Source organism: Lissotriton helveticus, chromosome 6 (assembly GCF_964261635.1).
Source record: "Lissotriton helveticus chromosome 6, aLisHel1.1, whole genome shotgun sequence".
NCBI classification, from domain to species: domain Eukaryota; kingdom Metazoa; phylum Chordata; class Amphibia; order Caudata; family Salamandridae; genus Lissotriton; species Lissotriton helveticus.
In genome coordinates, this window is record NC_136067.1 from 450671638 (window position 1) to 450693969 (window position 22332).

The 22332-nt window shown below is 47.5% G+C and overlaps 1 protein-coding gene across 6 annotated transcripts in view; it reads left to right on the plus strand.

Moving 5' to 3' along the window:
* Nucleotides 1-22332, plus strand: part of FBXO25 (F-box protein 25) — an 823789-nt gene that overhangs the window by 778422 nt on the left and 23035 nt on the right. For 5 of the 6 annotated variants that reach the window (XM_078647893.1, XM_078647895.1, XM_078647897.1 and 2 more), the window contains one exon: nucleotides 2782-2808. The exons of the other annotated variant lie outside the window; for it this stretch is intronic. In XM_078647893.1, the coding sequence (XP_078504019.1) occupies nucleotides 2782-2808 (27 nt within the window). The remainder of the gene's footprint in view (nucleotides 1-2781; nucleotides 2809-22332) is intronic. 6 annotated transcript variants of the gene reach the window in all.

Consider the following 22332-nt stretch of genomic DNA (forward strand, 5'->3'; position numbering starts at 1 on the left):
ACCTACACATTGAGATCTTTTTGAAAACTGCCTTTCTCTTGAGTAAACTTCCAGCGTTTGTCCTAAACAGTTGAAGATGCTGAACACTTCTAATTACTAAAGTGGAGTATTGTAAGGAAGTACGGAGCAACTTGGGAAGAAAGAGATGTGAGGCTAACTGGAAAGGGAATTCGAGCGGTGAGGAGGAATACCGATTTATGGTATGGAGGCTGCTTGGATGCTGCTTGACGTCTACATTGCTATCTGAAAGTGCACTGGAGTTAAATCTTTTTGTATGGAGGCAGCGAGAGAAACGTTCCTGGCCAATTGGTGTTTTTTTTTATTCTTTTTGGGGCTTTATTTATATTTATTTACAACACTAATAGTTATTGGGAACCCTGCAGCACCGTTGACGGTTAAACTGTACTCTTCGGTTTTAAAAGTGCATGCACACGCTTACCCTCTCAAGCTTCGGGTTGCGTGCCGTCTTCCAGGTTGTCATGGTGTTCCCTGGCCATCCTTCGTCCTTTATGACGTGTAAGGCTGCTTATAAAGGACGTTTTGGTGCACGGAGGCACCGTGAGCCTCTCGGCAGCAACGTCGTCAGCGTGACTCCATTTTGGGTTTGACTGCCTGTACTGCATCGATGCCAGTCTGCTTTCTTATTCATTTCTTTTACAATGCTTCTTCCTGCCAATCAATGTTCACGTCGCTCCTCAATAAAGTTTGTTGAAAAGTCATGTGAGCTGGGGACAATGCAAACGGTCTGTAAAATGTGTTTTTTTTTGGGGGGGGGGGCTTTGGTTTCTTCAAAACGGCATGGGAGCTTACTACCTCGGAGCATCTCATGAAAAAAAAGTAAAAGGTACATTTCCTTCTGAGTAATGGTGTAATTCTCCTGGAACATGAGCACAAGGCAGTTAGTTGGTATTCTGTATTTATTGTCTGTCTGTAATGTTTTTACAACAAAAACATGTGAATATATTCATGTTACAAGTCATTTATTTGTCTTATGATCACAACATTTTAGTTTACACTGCAATGTGTCGAGGGAATTTTATTGTAATGTAATTTCTCGAGTATGTGAATGAAATGTCTAGCTTTTTGGTTTGTGCTGTTTTGTTTTCTCTTCTACAGGGAAAGTGATCTTAATCACAACTCGGGTGAGACATCGCTCACTGGTGTGTTCCAGTGTGCTTTTTGTTTTTAGTTTAAAGGCAGTAGTGTAAATTCTGTTTTGAGTTTATGGTGTTTTCAGATAGCCTTTTAATGTTGTGATGCTACGGGTTAAAGTTTCTAGAGGCTGGTTTTCACTGTTCCCTTACATGAGTGATGGTCATAAGTGGTCTTTAGTTTAGTTTCACCCACTTATTGGTTCGTAACCTTGTAATCTCTTTAAGGGGTTTGGTACATGGGTCAGCTCCCATGTTTCATTTTTAGTCAGTTCCCATTTTGTATGTTTTCAATGGGAAAGTGTGTTAATCCTCTCTGGAGTATGTAACTTCCATGAGGGGGTTGCTTCAACTAGTTTGTACTTAGGTGTACTCCTATGCGGGGTTTGTTGTGGGATCCCTGTTACAGTTGTGCACAGTACCTTTATGGTTAAAAGTATGGGTGACGACCCATTTGTTTGGTTTTCCCTACTAGTGGGATTATGTTCTAGGTAATTTTATCTTTAGCACTATTCTTGGTTATCCTTTGGGGTCATAGTGCTTTTCATTTACAGAGTATGTGGAAGATAATGCTATGTTCTGATATGAGTTAAAATGCAATGTTCTGATATGAATTAAAAAATCTCGTTTGAAGGGGGATGGGGATTTTGCACTTATGTTGTATTTATCTTAACCATCTTTCCTTTTCAGAAAGTTTTTCTCTTGTGATGTATTTTTGTCATCGCTGCATCCTAGCGTTTAGAAATATGTTTTAGTAATGATTTCTTATCTCTGCATTCTAGAGATTCGCAATTTGTTCTATTGTTGTTTTTCACCTGTTTTAATGATTCCATCTTCTTTGATGCTTTTTCCATTTGCTGCATCTTTGAGATTAGTAATGTGATTGTATTGCAATGTAATTGTTTTCTTTTGTTTAAAGAAAAAGAGGTAATGTTACATCCTACATAATTATATAACATGTATTCTAGCCCTGCTGCCTCTAGCTGCTCAGCCAGAGTGTGTCTTGGTATTAGAATGTTGGTGTGCCTGTGATGCGTGGAATGCCTGGGTGACTGAGTGGGGTGAATGTGGCAGTTGGAGATGGTCTGAGCAGCTAGGGAGGCTGCTCCTGGTGGGGCTGGTTCCACACTAGGCTGGCTGGAGTACAGAGATGTTGTAACCTTAACTGAAGACTGAATAAAGAAGTCCTGAATATACATCCTGGCTCCAGGTGTCTTTCTACTAGGACACAACAAGAAACATTGCTTTCATTTGGGTTTCTATATGAGTGGTATGAGTGTTTGCCTATCCGACGTTTGTGGGTCAGATAAATTTTTACATAGAAATAATTGGACCGATTACTTTATGATGAATTTTGCTTTTGTAAGCAAAGAAAAACTTCACACCTGTAACAGTTTCTATGATGGTATGTAAATAGGTTATCTTTAAATAGTACTTGGATAAATCACCGAAAATAGTGGTTTCTACATTAGTAGATCATTTCAATGTACTTTTGTGGCTTTTTGAATGGCAAGTTTAAATGAATGTAAAATGCGCTTGTTGTGGTACCTTAATATTGCTAGAACCTAATTAAGTATTTCTTTTTTTACTTTACTGACCACTTCCTGCTTTCTTCACCTTGGCTCTCTAGGACTTTCATCTTGCTTTCCTATTCAAGGTACTTTTATGTATGGTCTGTTACCTTTGTGTGCTTCTGAGACCTAAGTCTGTCCGTGTGTTTCTTTCTACTGTTGTCTGTTAGATTGGTAAAAACTTACAATTCTGATGCTAAACAGTTCAAGTTTGTGAAATAGCTTTTCTGTCCTTAAGCATTGTCTAAAATCGCTGGTGTCTTTGTAAAACAAGCATTTGCAATTTAACAGGTCTCGCGGTTCTCGGCCGGTCCCGATTGTTTTTAGACATTTTCCTGATGTTTCCCGCCGGCAACCAGCGATGCATCTTCTGCAACTAGCCACCTCGCCTGGCTGGGACAATCAGCTCGGATCGTGGGTAGGCCTGCGCGGATCCAGCTTGATTTCCCTCACTGGACTCTGACGCTGATGTCCGGCAGCTCCTGCCTCCAGGAGCTGCCACAGGAGCTGCCATTGCAAACTGGCCCCTCCGGACTCCGCCATCGCTTTTCTGGCCACTCCTGCCTCCCGACGCCGCCTCCACTATCCGGCCACTCCAGCCTCCAGAAGCCGCATTGGATTTACGACTGATCCATCCCCCAGACGCCGCCTCTGATTTCCGGCTGCTCTTGCCTCCTGAAGCCGCCATTGATTAATCGACCGCTCTAGCCTCCAGACGCCGCCATTGTTTTATGGCCGCTCCAGCCTCCAGAAGCCACAGTTGAGTAATGGCTGCTCCAGCCTCCAGACGTCGCCTTGGATTTACAGCCGATCAGGCCCCCAGATGCCGCCTCTGATTTCTGGCTGCTCCAGCCTCCAGAAGCCGCCATTGAGTATTGGCCGCTCCAACTCCCAAACACTGCTTCCGATTACTGGCCCCTCCAACCTCCAGAAGCAGCCATTGATTAATTGCCACTCCAGCCTCCAAACACCGCCATTAATTAATGGCTGCTCCAGCCTCCAAACACCGCCATTGATCAATGGCTGCCCCAGCCTCCAGATACCGCCTCTGATTTATGGCCACTCCAGCCCCTGGGCTTCCTGATGCCGCCGCTTCGTACAGCTGCTCCAGACGCTGCCATAACTCTCCAGCCGCTCCAGTAGCTCTCCTGCATCTGACCCTCTGTCTCGCTGCTCCTTGGCGTCCGCACGTACATTAAGCCTCAAATGAGCTCTTAGAGCTGGAGAGCTCCTTTCCCCTTTATTTGGGCAAGTGGTAACCCCTCGGGATAATCAATATCCCATTGTCGCCTCCTGGCGCATGAGCCTGTCTCTCCCAAGGCAGGCCTGTTGTCTCCCATGCGCACGCCTCCCTGAGGCCTATTCGAGCGAGAAAACCAACGAACCAAGACCGAGCGACGCAGCTGGGATCGTAAGAGATCCGTCTGAGGCCGGTTTTGCCTTCCCCCCCACCCTGCGCCTTTCCTGATTTCTGACGACATGGACCTGAGACTCTTGATGAGCCTGCCGATGGGCGCACCTGGTGCCCTGAAGGTGAGCCCGCAACCCATAATTCCTGAGGGTGCACGTAGAGGGTTGCGCCCTGACTGCTCTGCCCCTTCAGGACAGACATATATATTCATCTGCTTTGTCCCTACAAGGCTGGCATATCCCTGAAGTCTTCTGATTCATATTCATGCTGAGGCCTCTCGACTGTGGTCTGCTGATACTCCCCAGTCCTCACGTCGAGGGTTGCGCTTTGATTGCTTTGTCCTACAGGACACACATATCTCCTCCTTTGCCCTAACGAGGAAAGCGCCTTGAACCCGCTGTAATCCCCGACGTTATTCGATGACAGGCGGAGGCCTCTTGACTGTGGCCTGCTGATACTCCCCAGTCCTTGCCCCGTGCGGGGGCTGGCGATCAGGGCCTTGATGAGCCTACTGAAAATAGACCAGAATTAACTTTGATGCTGTGCAAGACATGCCGAGTGGGGCCCACCTCGAACTCACTAACACTTTCATTTCCTGTAGCCGTCCACCAGAGCCCCTTGACCCTGAGGTAAGCTTGCCGCTAATTGGCCCGATGTTGCTTGTAACCGAATTGAGACCTGCCGTCTGAAACATGCAGAGTCTCCCCCGTCCTCTCCCTGCCTGAGACTGTTGATTGAGACCCACACAATTATAGTGCCTAGCTGCCGGTCCCTACCGTGACGGTCTAACAAAAATACTGGGCCATTATAGCCCCCTGGACACAGGCCGGCGAACGGATAGATAGGTTCAAACAGTGGCTCCAAGCACCACACTGAGACCTCTGGAGCCCAGCGCCTCTTTTGGGCCCTTATGAGAACCCTTTGATGAACAACTACCCTGTAACAGTGTGAGACTATATAATGTGATTAATGCTCTACATGGACCCCTCTATCCCTTCTTTGTTCAATCAGTTTATAATGTGTGAATCAGTGTCAACCCATATATAATATGTGATTCTTTGTTATCTTACTAGCCTGGTCACCTACCTCTATCGCCCTCCGCTCTATATTGACAAACTTCCAAATCTCAATATCCCCTTTCCTACTGTACCACTCCCCCCAAATCTCCCTTTCCCCCTCCAACCCCCTAATCCTTTACTGTCCTACCCGTGACCCCCCCCTGTGTGGATGCTGTGGCGTCCTAGAACTCAACCCCACCCTCCTTCCCACTCCCTCTCCTTCCGTGCTCTTACCATAGCCCCCTTCTTCTTTAATTCTCCTTCTCCCACCGCGCTCTTACCTTTTAGCCCCCTTCTTCTTAAATTCTCGCTCCCTTTCTAGCCTAACCTCTCCACCATGTCCCGCATCATTACCACCCTCACACCACCCCCCCCTCTGACCCCCACAGACAAACAGTCCGCCCTCAGCAAACACGGACCCAACTCCTGGACCATGCCATATCCTCCTAACCTTTCGAAAAATGCCAAAAAGAATCTTAAAGATACATTTTTAATCCAACATCCCGAAACCCTAATTGAAGACAACTATCACAGCACCACATCCCCCATTAAAACTAACTATATCTTCTATACCAAGCGCCCCTCCAAATGGAAGAGCCTTTTTACACCACCTCCCAGTAGCTGGCGCAATCAAAATCCCCCACGGTTTTAAACTTGCCACCTCTCCTTCCTCGTCTTTCCCTGGTGAAATAACCATCTCCATCTACAAAGCTGGTAATACCCTGATCCAAGCCTCCGAACAGCACCTCACAATTTTTGAACTCCTCTTCAGCACTCTGTCTAACCAGCTGTCTCTACCCTCTCCTCCTTTGACACCCTTGCAATCCCTCAGAGCACCTCCCAACCGCCACAACTCCTAACCCTCTCCCTAACATCAGTCCCCCCCAACAACTACTACCCAGGCACCCTCACTTGAACTCTCTCCTACCGCAATCCTATCCCCTCCACTGTTTCAAGCTACCCCCCATTCCACTCCCTAATCCCCTCCACATCCCAGGGAATCACTATGACTCTCCCTTCTCACTAACTCCTAGCCCAGCCTCCACTCTGTCATCCTCCCCCACTACCCCTCAAATACACCCCTCCCTATTCCCATACCCTCCAATACCCGTCCACCCCTACACGAACCACCTCCCCAGTACCCCTCCTCCCCCTTTAAACTGTTCCATAACTACAAAAACTCCTCTTGTCCTTGTCCTGGCCCCTGCCTCCACAAATGGAACTTCTATGTCACCCTCACTCGAACCCTCCCCTGCCGCAATCCGGTTCTGTCTCTTCACTCCAGCTCCCAACTACCCCCAACTTACTTCCACCTCCCAGAGTCTGACGCCACCCCCCCACGACACTTCCCCCCATAAAGACACACCCCCCTCCACAACTCCGACTTCACCCACTTCTCCGGAAACATCCCCCTCCTTCCCCGCCATCCCATCCCTTCAAACTCCCATATCCCCAATTGACCATCCACTTCCTACACCCTATCAAAACCTTAACACCCCCCTGCCCTTATAATCCATCCCCTTATGACCGTTACCCCTCATGTCCTGACACCCACCTCTTCTAACCTCTCACCCACCCACTACGCCGATAACACATCCCCTTTCACACCTCACATATTCCCCTCACATCCCTCCCCCTCCCCCCACTCCAAACTTTTGCACGTCATTCCCATCCCCCCTTCCCACTCCTGGGCCACTCTACTCTCCCCTCCCCTGGCCTCCCACACTCCACTTTCAAACACAAACCCACCCACAGTAATCCCCCTTGATGAACCGTGCACTCCAAGATGTCAACCTCATCTCCCTTGTCACTCTGCCCATAACACCCCCTCCGCTCCTACCACCTCCACTTGCCTCCTTTTTAACCTCAGACAGTCACTTCGTAACCTGGACGATAATCTTGTTACCCTAGCTACTGAACTTACCCTACTCAGAAAAGATTTTAATCGATTTAAATCCTACAAACCCATTCCCCGCCCCTCCTGGCCCCCCATGTGCTAAGCCTCAAAAACACTTAGATCCCAAACATGGGTCAACAACGCCACTCCTCACCTGCTCTCATAGACCCCTTCGTACCTCTAACACCTACTCCGCCCTCGACCTCTCTGCCCTCTGCCTCACCTACCTCAATGTCCCCCAACCGAAAGAATCTCCCACACCTCACTCTAAAATCCCTGTTATTTTGGGGAACAGCAGAACCCCTGAGCCTCCTTGCTCCCCCAGACTCCCCACCCAACTCACCAGTATTCAAGTACTCCCCCTCCCTATCGCCAAACCCAAACCCCTTACCTTCATGCTCGTGAACTGTCGTTCAGCAGTCCGACATGCAACCGAAATCTCAGAAACCATTCTTAATTTTAATTGAATTTCGAAACTAAAAATTTGATTTGCAAACTTGCTCGTGCTAGCCTGCATTTTAGCGGTGTTTGTGCTGTGCAATACTTTCTTTCCTTACCTGATTAGAAAGGGGAGGACGGTATCCACTGGGCAGCTGGGAAGCCTGGGCTCGATCATCACTCCTGCCCGCCCCGGTCCGACGCGGTAGCTAGTACCGTTGCGCGGAGGGCGGGTCAGGGAGAGCCAGGCACTTCCTGTCCAACACTGGAGCGGTTAGCGCTCTAGTGGTTGCATTTCCCTGGGCTATTTAGCCCTCGTCCCCTTTGAGCGCGCAGCGTTCGCGCGCAGGGGAGCCGAAGACACGCCGAAGAGTAACCAAAGAGTAGCCAAAGAGTGGCCCGTCCGCGACAGGACGGGGCTAGGGGCTATGGACTCTGTCCCAGTTGCTCTAGATGCCATCAGGAAGCAATGTTTTACGTATACAGCCAAAACTTTAAAAGATCTGCAGCCACTGCCTTTAGAGGGTTGTGCTCGTGATTCTTGGCCATGCCCAGAAGGCCCTTTTGCGTGCATCCATTGCCGATTTCAGGCGTCTTCCATCACTAGTTCTTACATCACTAGTTCTTACATCACTAGTCATATTGGGTGTAACAGAGGGGAAACTATAGCACCAAATGGCCTAAAAAGTTTTCTTTTGAACATTCGCTCCTTACCTAAACATCATTTGGAATTTTGGGATCTTGTCACGTCAGTAAAACCAGACATCTGTTTTTTAACAGAAACCTGGTTAAAACCTCATACGGTCCGTGTTATCACCTTAGGGGTCCCTACAGGATATAAGATCCTAAAGCTTGACCGTCCGATCAAAGTCGGAGGGGGCATTGCCATAGTGTATAAAGAAGGACTGAAGATTTCCATAATCGATCAAAGAAGTTGTTCTCAGATGGAAATAATGATTTTTAAAATTAGATCAACGTCCAAAACTCAATGGAAGGGAGCATTAGTCTATTGCCCCCCTGGGCCTAGCACGAGCTTTACGCTATCTTTGACCGAGTTACTGGCCCCGCATTTCAAAGCTAAAGAAGACTTTATTCTTTTGGGGGATTTTAATGTTCATGTAGATATTCCCGATCATCCTGATACGCTGTCCCTGCTTTCTGATCTTTCCGAATTAGGTCTGGAAATACAGAATAATGGCCCTACACACATAGGGGGCCATACTTTAGACCTAGTTTTTTCCAATTGTCCTAAAATACAGTGTCGGCCCACGACTCAAGTAAGCTGGTCAGACCACTTTATGGTGGAATTTTCTCTTCTTGGCCTGGACAAACCGAATTACAGAGGATATGGAGAGAACCCACCATCCTGGCTGCAGATAATGTGGAGTCTGCTTTATCCAAGTTTAACACGGCCCTCTTAGAGGCGGTTGACATGTTGGCTCCTATGAAACTACACAAACAATACTCCACCTCCAAACAGGAGGTGTGGTATACTGAACAACTTAGATTGGAAAAACAGGGATGCAGGAAACTTGAAAAAATTTGGAGAAAAACTCACAATGAGGAGAGTAGGATAAAATACTCAGATGCCCTATCTACCTATCACAAAAGTATCAGGTTGGCAAGGAAGAACTGTCTTACTTCACAGTTGGCAGAAGCGGGCAACTCATCTACGGAACTCTATAGGATCCTTTTGTAAAACCCGTAGCCTGTGAAAGCCCTAATGATTACTCCCAAATTTTGTGTGACAACATCTCTCTGTTCTTTGAAAATAAAATAGAGCTGATTTATAGCAAAATCACACAAGCTGTTAGACCAAAAAATAACGTCATTTGTAGCCCCCCCCCCCACTGTCTTCAACACATAATGGTGGTACACTGACTGTTTTTCCGGAGGTTAGCCAATCTGATATTAGTTCCCTGATCATCCATATTAAGACAGGGTCTCCTGCGGATTTTCTACCCGCCGAAATGGTTCCTTCCTTAGGCAACCTGCTTTGGCCCATGATTCAGACTGTGATGAATCTCTCCCTTAAGGAAGGACAGGTACCCCAAGATTGGAAGAAGGCTGTAGTGAATCCCATTCGTAAGAACTCTGCCTTACCCTGGACAGACCTATCGAACCTCCGCCCATTTCCCTTCTGCCATATTTAAGCAAGATGACCGAGAAGCATGTGAATACCCATTTGTCTAATTTCATCGAGGCATCGGGGGGTCTTGACTATACTCAATCTGGGTTTAGACCCAACCACAGCACCGAATCAGCTCTCCTCTCCGTGACAGATACCATCAGGATGGCACAGGATAGAGGAGGCTCTATGATTCTGGTGCTGTTAGATCTGTCCGCTGCCTTTGACACGGTATCACATGAAATTCTTCTCGGTCGTCTGCAGAAGGTGGGGATAGGAGGCTTGGCTCTGTCCTGGCTTGAAAGTTTTCTATCAGGCCGCTCACAAAGTGTCAGATTGGGCTCCCATCATTCCATCTTTAGGAAGCTCACTAAGGGGGTCCCACAAGGCTCATGTTTAAGCCCCACACTCTTCAACGTGTATGTGGCCCCTCTAGCTGACATTGTGAGAGCATATGGGTTAATTCCAGTGTCGTATGCTGACGACACTCAGCTTTTGTTTCCATTCCAGACCCTCACTCCTGCAATTAAACACTTCTTTGCCGAAGGTATGAGAGCGGTGTCTGACTGGATGGCCTCGAATTGCCTACAATGTAATGTGGGCAAAACCGAGGTCATGCTTGTTGGGGAAGCCCTCCTCCTGTGGTCACCGGAATGGTGGCCATTGGAGTTAGGTCCTGTTCCATGTCCAAAGCAGACAGTGAAGAATCTAGGCGTGCGGCTGGACCAGGCACTATTATTAAAAGAACACGCGAACCAGGTGGCGGGATCCTGCTTTCGGGTGATCGGACTCCTGAGATGCGTGTTTCCGTTTTTGCCCGACAGTTACAGAAAGACTCTTGTCCAAGCCCTTGTAGTCAGCCGGTTGGACTATTGTAATGGCCTTTTTATATCTGCCAACGAAGATCAGCTCAACAGACTGCAAGTGGTTCAAAATACTGCGGCAAGACTGGTCCTCAATGCCCTGCCTAGATCATCTTCACGTCCCCTATTGAAGAAACTTCACTGGCTGACCATTCGCCAGCGGGTAAAATTTAAAATCTGCTGTGTTATACATAGAAGCCTTTTTGGTTCGGGTCCTAAATATCTGGCTGAAAAATTTAACATCTATAAGCCTGGACGCCTCCTGCGGTCTAGTAATCAACTGCTGCTTCAGATCCCTTTAATTAGGAAGGTAAGACAGGGTGGTCGAGCACTTTCTTATAAGGGCCCTACCCTCTGGAACACACTCCCGTTTTCTCTGAGGCAAAATAATAACTATCCGGCCTTTAGGAAATCATTGAAAACTCATTTATTTCTGACATCTTAATTTTCATGTGTACCTCTTGATTCAGCCTTAGGCATCTACGGTGAACCAAGCGCAGAGATACCCCTCCGGGGGTCGAGTCGAGCTCTATAAAAGAACATAAATAACCCTGGCCAGCAGTTCTGTGTACATTGATCTCAACCATCCAAGAAAAGAGGGACAAAAGCCCATTGTCTCCAGCACAGCCCAGGTCAATGGCCACCAGTGCCATATCCTGCTCCTAGTCAATGACCTCATGCAGCACATGAGACAGGCTATGGATATCGAAAGCCGTACTTCAACCTGGAATAAAGCTGCATTGGTCTTCATGTACTAGGTCTCGGATCACGCATGGGAGTCTGATCGCCAAGAATTTGCAAAGCACCTTAACATCCAAATGTATCATGGTGAGGAGACTGTATGAAGAGGGGTCTGCCATGTTGCCCCCAAGCTTGGGTATGAGACCTATAATGCCCTCCTGCATTGTGGAGGGGAAAATCTTGCTAGCCCGTGCTTCCTCAAATATCTTTAATAACCACTCGACAATGTTGTGGAGTAACTTTGACAAAATTCAATTGGGAAGCCATCATACAACGGCGCTTTTGACCCCATAAGGTTTTGCAAGGTCCCCTCAAATCTTTCAGTGTTGGGTCAGTGTCCAATTCCTGCGGACTCTTCACCGCAAGCCCGGGAAGCGCTACCTGACGGAGGAAGAGGCCATCTGCATTTACCCTAGCTCCATACATGTCCCTGAGATGTGCCTGGAAGGTCAGTAAAATGTTTTGACGGGCTGTGACCAGCTGTTCCTCTAGATTCCTAATGTGCAAGGTAGCTGGCATTTCTCGCTCACGGTGAAGTATCCAAGCCAGGAGTTTCCCTGGTTTGTCTCCCTCCCTGGGTAAGTGCTGTCTGTATTGTGTAAGCCTGTATTTGACCAAGGTTCCCAGAGCTCATGCAATCTCCGTTGTGTCTCTGCTAACCCCAGCCTGGCTTCTACTGTGTGAGTTTCCTCCATCTGGTCATCTGCTAATTGCTCCTCACATCCCACTACTTCCAGCTCCAACTGTTTTCGCCTACTGTAAATGGTTCCCATGCGGGTGCCTTGTAGGACCGCCTTCATGGCTTGCCACTCATTTGCTCTGTGGGATGAACCCCAATTGTGTGCCGCATAATCTGTCAGTGTATCAGCCAAGGAGGACCGACATGCCAAATCAGTAACAACATCTAGAGGTAAATGGCAGCTTCTTTAATGCCAAATGTGGGACTCAGCTCCTGTCCCCATACAAAATTTACAGTTTTGTATATAATTTATGCAATACAATCATCCTACCTGTTCCCTGGAAATACATCTGTCATCAGAAGACTGAAGAACACAGGGCCCCATCCACCCTCCAACAAAGAAGGACTACAATCACAGCAATACAAGATGCCCACTGCGCAGCTCCTCACCACTGACATGCAACCACTGAAACTTCGGCCGAACCCTAGACCCAGTAAGCACAGAAAGGGGCAGACAAGTCCGAAGGTAGTTCCTGTGCATCTCCACACTATCCAGGCTCACGCAGTGCTGGCACATCCACCAAATCTGTAGCCCTGTTGCCCCCCTCCAATTCCACTAGAGCAGTGTCCATTGCCAAGGTGGCGTCACTTTGGATCACCACTCTCAATGTGTCTGGTACACGCGTCACTTTATCCCACATTTCCAACCATCGCCAGACGTCGGAGCTATTGAAAAAAACGAGACTGACCATCTGAGATCACTCTGTCTTACCTTGTACAATAGCATGTATTTCAGGTACATACTTTTCAGCTCTCTCTTAACCTCCGGGAAGGATTTCCTGTTCCCCTGCACTTGTTGGGTATAATCCGGGAATGTCTGTTTTGCGTGCAGCCCAAATGATGCTGTCTCTGTCCTTATAGTTCAGAACATGGGCAATGATCTCCCGGGGGAGGCGTCCGGCAGCAGCTGGGCAATCAGTCCCCCATCCACAGGCTTAGTGACAAAGAAGATGGAAAGATCTCTCGACCTAAGCACATCTTGAATCCTATAAATTGCATAGTCTATCTCCCCTCCAATTGCTCAGGGAAGCCCAGAAGGCGGACATTATTTTGGTTTGAACGCACCTCAGCATTCGCTGCTCTTGCTTCCAATGTCGCAGTTTTTGAGAGGACATTAGCCATTTGCTTTTGGAGAGTAGCCACTTCCAGTTTGAGATTGTCAATGCTCCCCTTGGCCAAGTGCACTTTTTCGATAACCTTTCTATCTTGCCCTCTAGCACTACTCTGGAGCCTTGTATCGCCACCATTCGTTCAGCCCTGGTCGGCTCCTCCACAGCAGCCACTGGGCTAGGATTGTGTCAAGGGCCCCTATGACCTGTCTGTGTGTGCCCATCTGGGGCGTTGTGTATTGTTCTATAGAATTGCCCTGCTAGAGGCCCTGGGATCGTTTTTTCCCCATGTGGTTGGATGAGTACGATGATCTCTAGGTGGTAAAATCTGGGCAGCCCGCCGTGACACGTAGGGACCCCCCCAAAACACACTGCAAGACACAGCGACATCCCCGTGCCCTAAAGAGTCAGTTCAGCAGAAGCCACCAGATAGCAGCCGAAGTCTAGGCCTTATCAGGTGCCTCGGCCACAGAGGCAGTGATTTCTGCTCCACCTGTCCACAGAGGTCACCAGTCACTACGCATGATGCATAGGGGCTCTAGGCGGCCCTGGGTCGCTTCCCCAAATAACACTCCATGGCTCACATGAAGTCCGCAATGAAGAGGAACTGTAATCATCACCTCTGAGGAGGTGACCGGTAGCCGGGAGAAGACAAGTTCCCCACAGCGCACCTCTGAGCCAACACCTGCTGCCTAAGTCCACAAGGCCACACTCGTTCTCCTTTGCCTCAATCAGACACTTGTGATGATCTCCTCCGGGGCCTACCTGAGCACAGTCTCAGCTCCCTGCCATGCTCCTGGTAGTCTCTGTTCCAGTTCTGGTGCTTCCCGAGTCGAGGGCCCCTGGCTTTGGTCTTTGGCACTACCATCCGCTGCACTGCAGTGTCACCCACAGGAAGAAAGGCAGCTGGTCATCTGGCACAGATACATTCCCTATGGTGCAAATATTGACTCCGGGGCTCACACCACACAGCCTGTCACAGGTCCGAAAGAGGGTCAGGATCTGCATCGCCCCTCACAGCCCCTATGTTGACGATGAGGGTAACCGAATCTCCCCACCAGTGCCCGGGCACTAGCACGCCTCTCCCGCCAGGGATGTCTGCCAACAGCAGGACGCAGTCTGGGCCCATGATGCATTCCGTCCAGGCAGGCCCCGCCTAAATTCTGGCCTCGCAACCCAAGGGAAACTGGTTCACAACTCTGAACTCCCATGGGGAAGGCGGCAGAATGGGCCCCTAATGTGTCCGCACCAAGGAATTACGAACTACAAGTAGGATTGCAGCAGAATATCGACAGATCAGTGAGGAGCTCCTCAAGGATAATTACTGTCATCCATGTTGCGTGACCACGCCCCCGACTTCACATATTACATCACTCATGACTTGTTCTATGACATCACTAATGGCATCTCAAATCACATCATAGATGACATCATCCAAGCTTCTTTTGTACACATTGCTCTATAAACGAGTATAGCATTAGGGTTTTGAATGGGAGGACAAAATAGCTTAGAAGAATTCGAGGCATCATTAATGCCAGGACAGAAACAACTGTGTAGAGAGCATGGGTTATGTGCCACATTGACCCTATAAACAAATAGAGGGGCAAAGTCATTGCCCCAACCCACCGCACAATTGCTCAGCCTCTCTGGCAGTCGCCTATGTCACCTTCATTTTTGTAACTCTTCATTTTTAACCATTCTTTTGTCAGTCTCTGGTAAATCCATTAATCCACTTTTAAACATGTTTTATGTCACTCCACACACGGGATTTTGATGCAATTTTCAAATTTCTAGTGCGAATGCTGTGCCCATCCGGACCTCTTGCACAAGCACGACAGAAGCACAGGGTTCTTCCAAAAACAGCGTTTATTCAAAAACCAATGCATTTCGAGCATCAAGTGCTCTTCGTCAGGGTACGCTGGAAGTAATACAGAAACAAATATCCATTAACAGCTTTGCTTTGCTTAATGTGTGACATACTTATACAATATCATTACTTGGTGCATGGTGTATCATTTGTGAGTATCATTCTTGTTAAAATCATTCTATGCATACTATGTACGAAACATCTTGCTAAATTACTTAAAAATCATCACTGTTATATAACATGGAAAACCCTTTTTTTGACAAAAAAATCACTAACACTTCTCTATAATATCCCCCAATCATGTAATTCACTATGGTGTTGTTGCTAATACGGTTAACGGTCAGAATACTCTGCATACCCTATCCGGGTGCTCCAATTACTGTGCATAGCCCGTATCTATCAGTGAATGCTGAAAGCGTGCATCATCACCATTATATCACCATGCGTCCGCTGGTCGTTCCATTCCCCTTTTATTTAATATAAAAATCTCCTACGCTTTTCCTTTCCAGTTTTTACGCGCAGGACGCGAAGATTAAGGGCAGCTCAAAATCTCTCGCTGAAACATCCAATTTACTCTCCCTTCCGAGTTTGCTTGCATGTTAACCCTCAAGTGAAAGGTGTCACAATCATTCTATCGCACTCTGATCGCTTACGCTTTTAAACCAAGGCAATAGCACCACATACCTGTTCTGGAGACTCTCACCGCTACAATCAACAGCTTCGATTTACTACCAATCTAGTGAAACCACCCTTATTTAAAACCCACCTTTTCTAAACCACACCTCTTCATTACGGTTCTAATTACTGCCTGGCTGTAGGGGCGTTGTTACTATGTTTCCATATTACTACTTAACTACTGAACCCACAATCCATCATTCCACCATACAAAAGTTTGCTATGTACTCTGCAAGCAAGTGTTAAATTGCGATGTTTCATAGTGCCACAGTTTTACAAAATAAATGAATGCTTCCAGTGTCAAAGTTCCATGCAACTCGATTTCATAAAAGAACCCAGATTTTTCCTCCGTCTGTGTGACCAAATCATTTGAATTCCTTCGTTTTCATAATTCATCAATGTTATCGCGGGTGCTTCCCCAAGTCGGGTTTACAATAATAATCACAGCATGGGGGGTTGTGGGGAGCACTCCATATTTCTCCATATTTCCATTATATCCAATCGGAACTAATCATGTTCCTAATTCGCGTGCTGGTTGGGTAAGTGCCTAAACCCTAAGGCACCAATGAACAAGCAAATAGAGGGGCAAAGTCATTGCCCCAACCCACCGCACAATTGCTCAGCCTCTCTGGCAGTCGCCTATGTCACCTTCATTTTTGTAACTCTTATTAAACATTTTTAACCATTCTTTTGTCAGTCTCTGGTAAATCCATTAATCCACTTTTAAACATGTTTTATGTCACTCCACACACGGGATTTTGATGCAATTTTCAAATTTCTAGTGGTCACATTGACCCTATACCATACACCTCATGACCGCCACTAGGTGATAGAAGGATAGACACATACATGCATAAAACACAGTGGCAGTCACCACTGTGTAGTTTCAGTTAGGTAGTTAGTGTTTTTTTTGGTTTCCCTAATAACTTTGGCACAATTTGATGAACCTTTGCAGAAAAGAGGTTCATCCACCTCTGCTCCTTCTTGCAAAGTGTCATGCTGATCCGTCACGTGGGGAAAACAAATTGTTGGAATGGAATTTCCCTTAGAAATGTTGGGAAGTGATGCAGAAAAAGCACAGCTGAATAGAATTGCACCAAATTTGGCAGAAAGCTAGATCTTTGCTCAAAAAGCATACTTTTTAGGTCTCGCCTACGACGAACGCGCTAAAAGCGCGTTCTCGCAAGCGAGAACTATAGTCGTCGTCTCAGCAGTCTGAGACCGACGAAGTGAGACAAGACCTGGCCGCGCGCAGCGTTTCTCAATAGGATAACGCTGTGCGCGCGGCCAGGTCTTGTCCCCACGGCATGCGAATGAAGACCGGATCGCGTCGCGTGCCTCTCTGGAATGCAGGGGGAGTCTGCGGAAAGGCGCGCGGCGCTGATAAACAGGCAAGAGGCGCGTGTGTAATCCGAGTCTGCCAGGCTGCACGCGCTTTGCTGCCCGGCATTTACTTTCGCTGTTCTTGTTTCCTGAGTAGTTGCTTGTTTTACTTTCTGCAACCTCTCGTCGTGTTTTCATTTGAATATTTAATTCTTGCATAATTAACTGTGGTAAATGCCATCCACGGCCCTGCACTCCAGATTTCAGCACTCATAACTTTACTTTCATTTCCTCAGCAAAATGCCATGTTCCATTTCCAGGCACCTTTGATCAGCACGGTAGCAGTGAGCACGGCACAGATTAATCGGTTTGTCAGTGGAAATACACATACAGCGCTCCGAAACCTTTGAGTTGATTTGGCACTAAAAGAAACATTTCTGTGTTGGGTAAATCACAGCTTGTGATGCTAGGCAATTCTTGATCGTGCTCATGCCAGGAGTCTTCCACAACACTCTTGCACATGACTTTGAGCCGAGGCTGCGGCATAGATTTACCAACGGAATAGTTTAAATTGACTAACAGGGCCAAAGTATTTTCACCACGCAGAAGTCAGCGACTGATATGCAAATTACCTTGTAATATGAGGCACGTAGGTTGTAGACGATGTATATGACCATTTGTCATGTACCAAGTGCTCTATGAAAATGCTATAAGACTTGCCATTTAATAATAATAATGCCATTTATTTATCAGTTTTCAAAACCAACACCTACATAAAAAAATTGTCATTTACAATGCCAATAGCTCTAACTTTTGCTAAGGCGAGACCGTTGCATTGTAAATGCTTGTTGTGATTTGGTGCAATTCCATTTGACTGTTTTAAAGAAATTTAGCTTGAAAATATAATGCTATCTGGATGGTTGTTACTGCATTACTATTTCTGTGCAACAGATTAAAAAAAACATAGAGCAATTTAACAGACTAAAACATCCAGTATTTACTGTATTATGTGGATTTTGGTACATTAAACACCACAATCTGCATGTTTTTCCCCAAAAACTCATAGTTGGTGTACTTTATCGCAACCAATAACTAACGTACCCTGTGGTATTGTTATTTCTCAGGGGGATAAATAACACCAAAACTTGTAATCAGCCCACAGTATTTGCTGCTTCCAAGAGATAAGGGTGCTTAACAAAATTGAATTAGATAGGTACACTGCATATTCTGTTCAAGCAATAATAGAAGGCAAAGACAGACTGAAAGGAGTCTAACCACATGGGTCTCCCTGAGACTCCTCGTATCAGTCCAGGAATGCATAAATATCAAAACTAGAACATGCAACATCTAAGGATTAACCATTATTCATGGGTCCTAGAACTATTCAACATTTATTCTCCCCGCCCTCCCCGGGTACTTGAATTAATTTTCGATTATTTTGTATGTATTAGAGAAATGTATTAACATTGCTTGAAATTAAATCCTAGACCATCCTTCAAATATAAAGAAAATGGCCAGCCTTCACACTATAGCTGTGTATGGAGACTTTAACTCTAAACCCAACGTGTCGATGTTAGACTAAATGTGCGTAAGGAAGTGGTTTGGAGAGGCTCTCCCAAATTCCATATCAACTCTCCAGTGACAACCAGACGAGGTGGAAAACTCAGTACCTTCGTGATGATCAATTACCTTTATGTTCTTAATGGTTGTACACCCTCTGGCTCCTCCGCACACTCTGTTTTCAGTGTCCAGGAGAATCAAAAGTGACTATGATCCATCTTTGGATCTTTCATTTTTTTCATACGACGACAAAAAAGCATTCTGCCTAATGGACCCTCAAAACTTGTCTATAGTACCAAGTAGAAAAATATTACTTGGAACAATACTTTCTCTTAATAGCTGTTTGGACAAACATCATGTATCCAATTGTCTCAAGCAAGGATTTGTTAGACTAAAGGCAGATGCTAAACCTAGAAGCCATCCAGAAACTAGAATCCCTACAGTTCAAACCGCATTCTGGGTGTACTGATCTAAGCTATGCATTTGAAATTGAGTGGTTCGATTCCAAATGTGCAAAACTGAAACAGGTTCTAGTAATTACACTAAAAAATAAGCACTGCTCAGAAGATGGGGAGCCACGCCTAAAATCAAAGAGGAAAAGAATTTTAACATCTTATCAAATACAAGGAGGGGCTTCGCAATATAAAAGTCTAGGAGATCCTCAAACAGGCACTTTGGCTACTGGTGAGCTATGGTTGCGAAGGCCTACCACGACACTTGGAAACAGTCATTACCTCTTTTGTGTGGGTCAAGCACTTCGCAACTATGTATAAAACTACACACCTGGCGGACTGTAGTGTCTAAGGCCTCTCCATTTAAGGTCTAGCGAGACAGAAGCCCATCTGTCATGATCAGCAGCTATGTTTTTGTCCATTGAAAAAGCTGGTGAATACCATTTTTGGTTTGCTGAAGGGGAAACCCATACGCATAGTGTCCCTTGAGAGGAGATGCGTCTCCTGCAGTAGGCAGATGTCGCCTCCTGAATTTTCAAAAAAGGGAAAGGATTGCTGTCCTTTTAATCGGGTTGTTCAGCCCTCTGACATTGAGGCTTACCACCTTTAGAGCTCTACCCATTTTGTGGGATTGGAAGAGATGTGTAGTGCGAAGCAGGGTTCTTTCTCCCTGCCCACTCCCAACTATACAGAGTAAGCTGGAACGACAGGAAATGAATGGTAGGAACCCTTGTGACTGGTGCGGATAACATAAAAAAGAAGAAACAACCCCAATAACAGATTAAACCCCTCAGCCCCCGAAACAGGGAACACATGGAGAGACAAAAGTTTGTCAGCAGCGGGACATCCCAAGGGGACTTGGTGTAGCGTTAGACTGTTAAGTCTGAGCTTTTCTTATCACCCATCGGCACGATAGTGTCCTACATCGAGAGTCTACACTATGTCATGGGTCCCTCCGGCTCCGCCTCGAGTGATCCATCTCGGCAATAGATTAGTTAGTGTTTCAAGGGGAGATCCGGTGACTGGGACAGGGAGGTAATCACCGCCTCCCTTTCTCTGGCAATCGTTGCTGAGTCTGGCTTAAGCTTGAAAGATGACTCCCCGACCAGCTGCCAACGTGCAGGTTTCTGTGAAAAGGTTTCACGAGGCCCGTCGGACTGCCTTGTAGTTGAGGTGTCTGTCCGTCCTAGTGCCTCTTTCAGGGAGCGAAGTTGCCTCAGACGACCCTGGTACTTAAAGATGATCCGAAAGGGATGACTCCAGAAATACGAGATTCCTTGCTCTCGAAGGTGTGTGGTGATAGCTCGAAATTCCCTTCTCTTGACCAGTGTGGATGCTGCTAAATCCTGAAATAAAGTAGGTGTATGGCCTTGAAAGTAAACGGGTTGGCTTTCACGTGCTTTGCAGACTATCTTCTCCTTCAACTGAAAATCATGCACATACACAAGAATATCCGGAGTAGAGCCTTTTTTCCTTTCAGCAGCCCCACCCGGTTCATCATAGCCATCTGAATTTCCGTAGAATTGTTGCCACCCAGGACATGTTGGAAAAGGACAAGAACATAAGCTCTAAAATCGTCACACTCAGCATGCCAAGGAACTCCCCGGATCCTTACGTTGTTTCGCCAAGAGTGATTTTCGAGGTCCTCGGCTCGGCTCGAGCTTGTAGGTTTGTGTGCTGCTCCTGGAGACAAATCAGTTCCTGTTGCATCACGTTAATCTCCTCGTCTCTGCAGGTGTCATGTTCCTCCAAGATTGCAACGCGTTCTCCCACATCTTCTATGTCACGTCTGATCTTCAGATCGGTGGCGAGCTGGCTTGTCATTTCCTGGATGTCCTTTTTGAGAGAGGAAAACAGCTCTGTCATAAAGGCCTTGGTTGCTAGGCTATCCGCACCTTCAGCTGCCTCCACTTGCCCTTCTTCGCTATGTGTACCGCCCATGGAGCCACCCACTCCAGAATGCTTCATCAGCATCTCTTTTACTGTCCTGTCTTTTTTGGCGCCCTTCGGCCATTTTAGTGAATGGGTCTGAACAAATTTTTGTTGCTTGGTTGCTCACCCTTTCGTTGCGGAAGTTGCAGTCTTGGATGCTTGGTTTGGTGTCCCTCTGTGTCTCCTTACTACCTCATGGGTCCAGCAGGGCCCCTCTGGTCAGCTACTAGTGGGTATCCGTAGCCTCCCAGAGGCAGAGCGTGCCAGGATTGCCTTGCGCCCCTTCCTCCTTCCTGTTCTGCAGATGCACTGATGACCAAGTTCCTCTAGCGCCAGGAGGTTTATGGCAAATATGGGATTTAGCTACGTTTGGGCCTCCCTGTTCCAGCCCTTTTACATCATTGCCGTGATCGCCGTGGGCCCAAGCAGGGCCAAGTATGGACAGGCCCTATGACCTGGAGGCGGGGGAGAGAGAGTGGAGTCGACCATCCTCGACTGTCCACGTGGACCCAGAAGTCACGGGCGGTGCACGCTGGGATCCAAAGTGTGGCCAGGGCCAGTTTCCTCTATAGCCCAGGGGGCCCAGAGGCCAGGTGTCCCACCTCTACAATTCCGGGCCGCAATGCTGCAGACTCTTCGCCATTACACCAGCTGCCAGGCTAAAGGCTATCCCCACGTCCCGCCACCACTCAGCCTGGGGGGGGGGGGGAAGCAATCAATTGGAGGAACGGGTTCCCCAGGCCGAGTAGGTGTCACTTACTTCAAGGCCCACCTCACGGACCACAGATACAAGCGTTCACCCGTACCGCTCTGTTGCTTTCAGTGTGCATTCACGCGACCGCTGTCCCTAAGATGGCGGCCGCTCGCCTCTGGCGTCCAGCTTCTGTGCCACCATGCTGATGAGGGACCTGCTGCTCAGCGCCCAAGCGATCCTCGACCCATGGTGTATAGGGCACAACACAATGCAGCTCAATATCCCCGCATGGGCATTCGTCGTCAGGCAGCGCCTGGCCCAGGATCACCGCCGCTGTTGGCAAAATGGCAGGCGTTGCTCCACCTCCACTCCGCCTCTCCCCACAGAACGGGACCTGCCGGGATGCACCTCACGCTCCACCAGGTAGTTTACTGAAACCTCCATGGTCGCGCAGCAGCTCTCGCTCTCAGTTGCCTGGCGTCCGCCTCGGCCAACTCAGTCCGATCAAGGGCTGAAGACGCCCGCAATCTGCGCCGCTCCACAGCCGTCAGGCTCCACCACGTCACCGCCTACTCCTCCACACCGATCCCGGAGGCATAGATCCACAGCAATTACAGATCGATGTGGCCTCCCTGTCGTCGCACAGCGTAGACCGGGTCTCCCAAAGAGGAGCATGGGTTGAGATGGGCGATAATACAAGGCTAATAGCACGGCAAAGCCGGA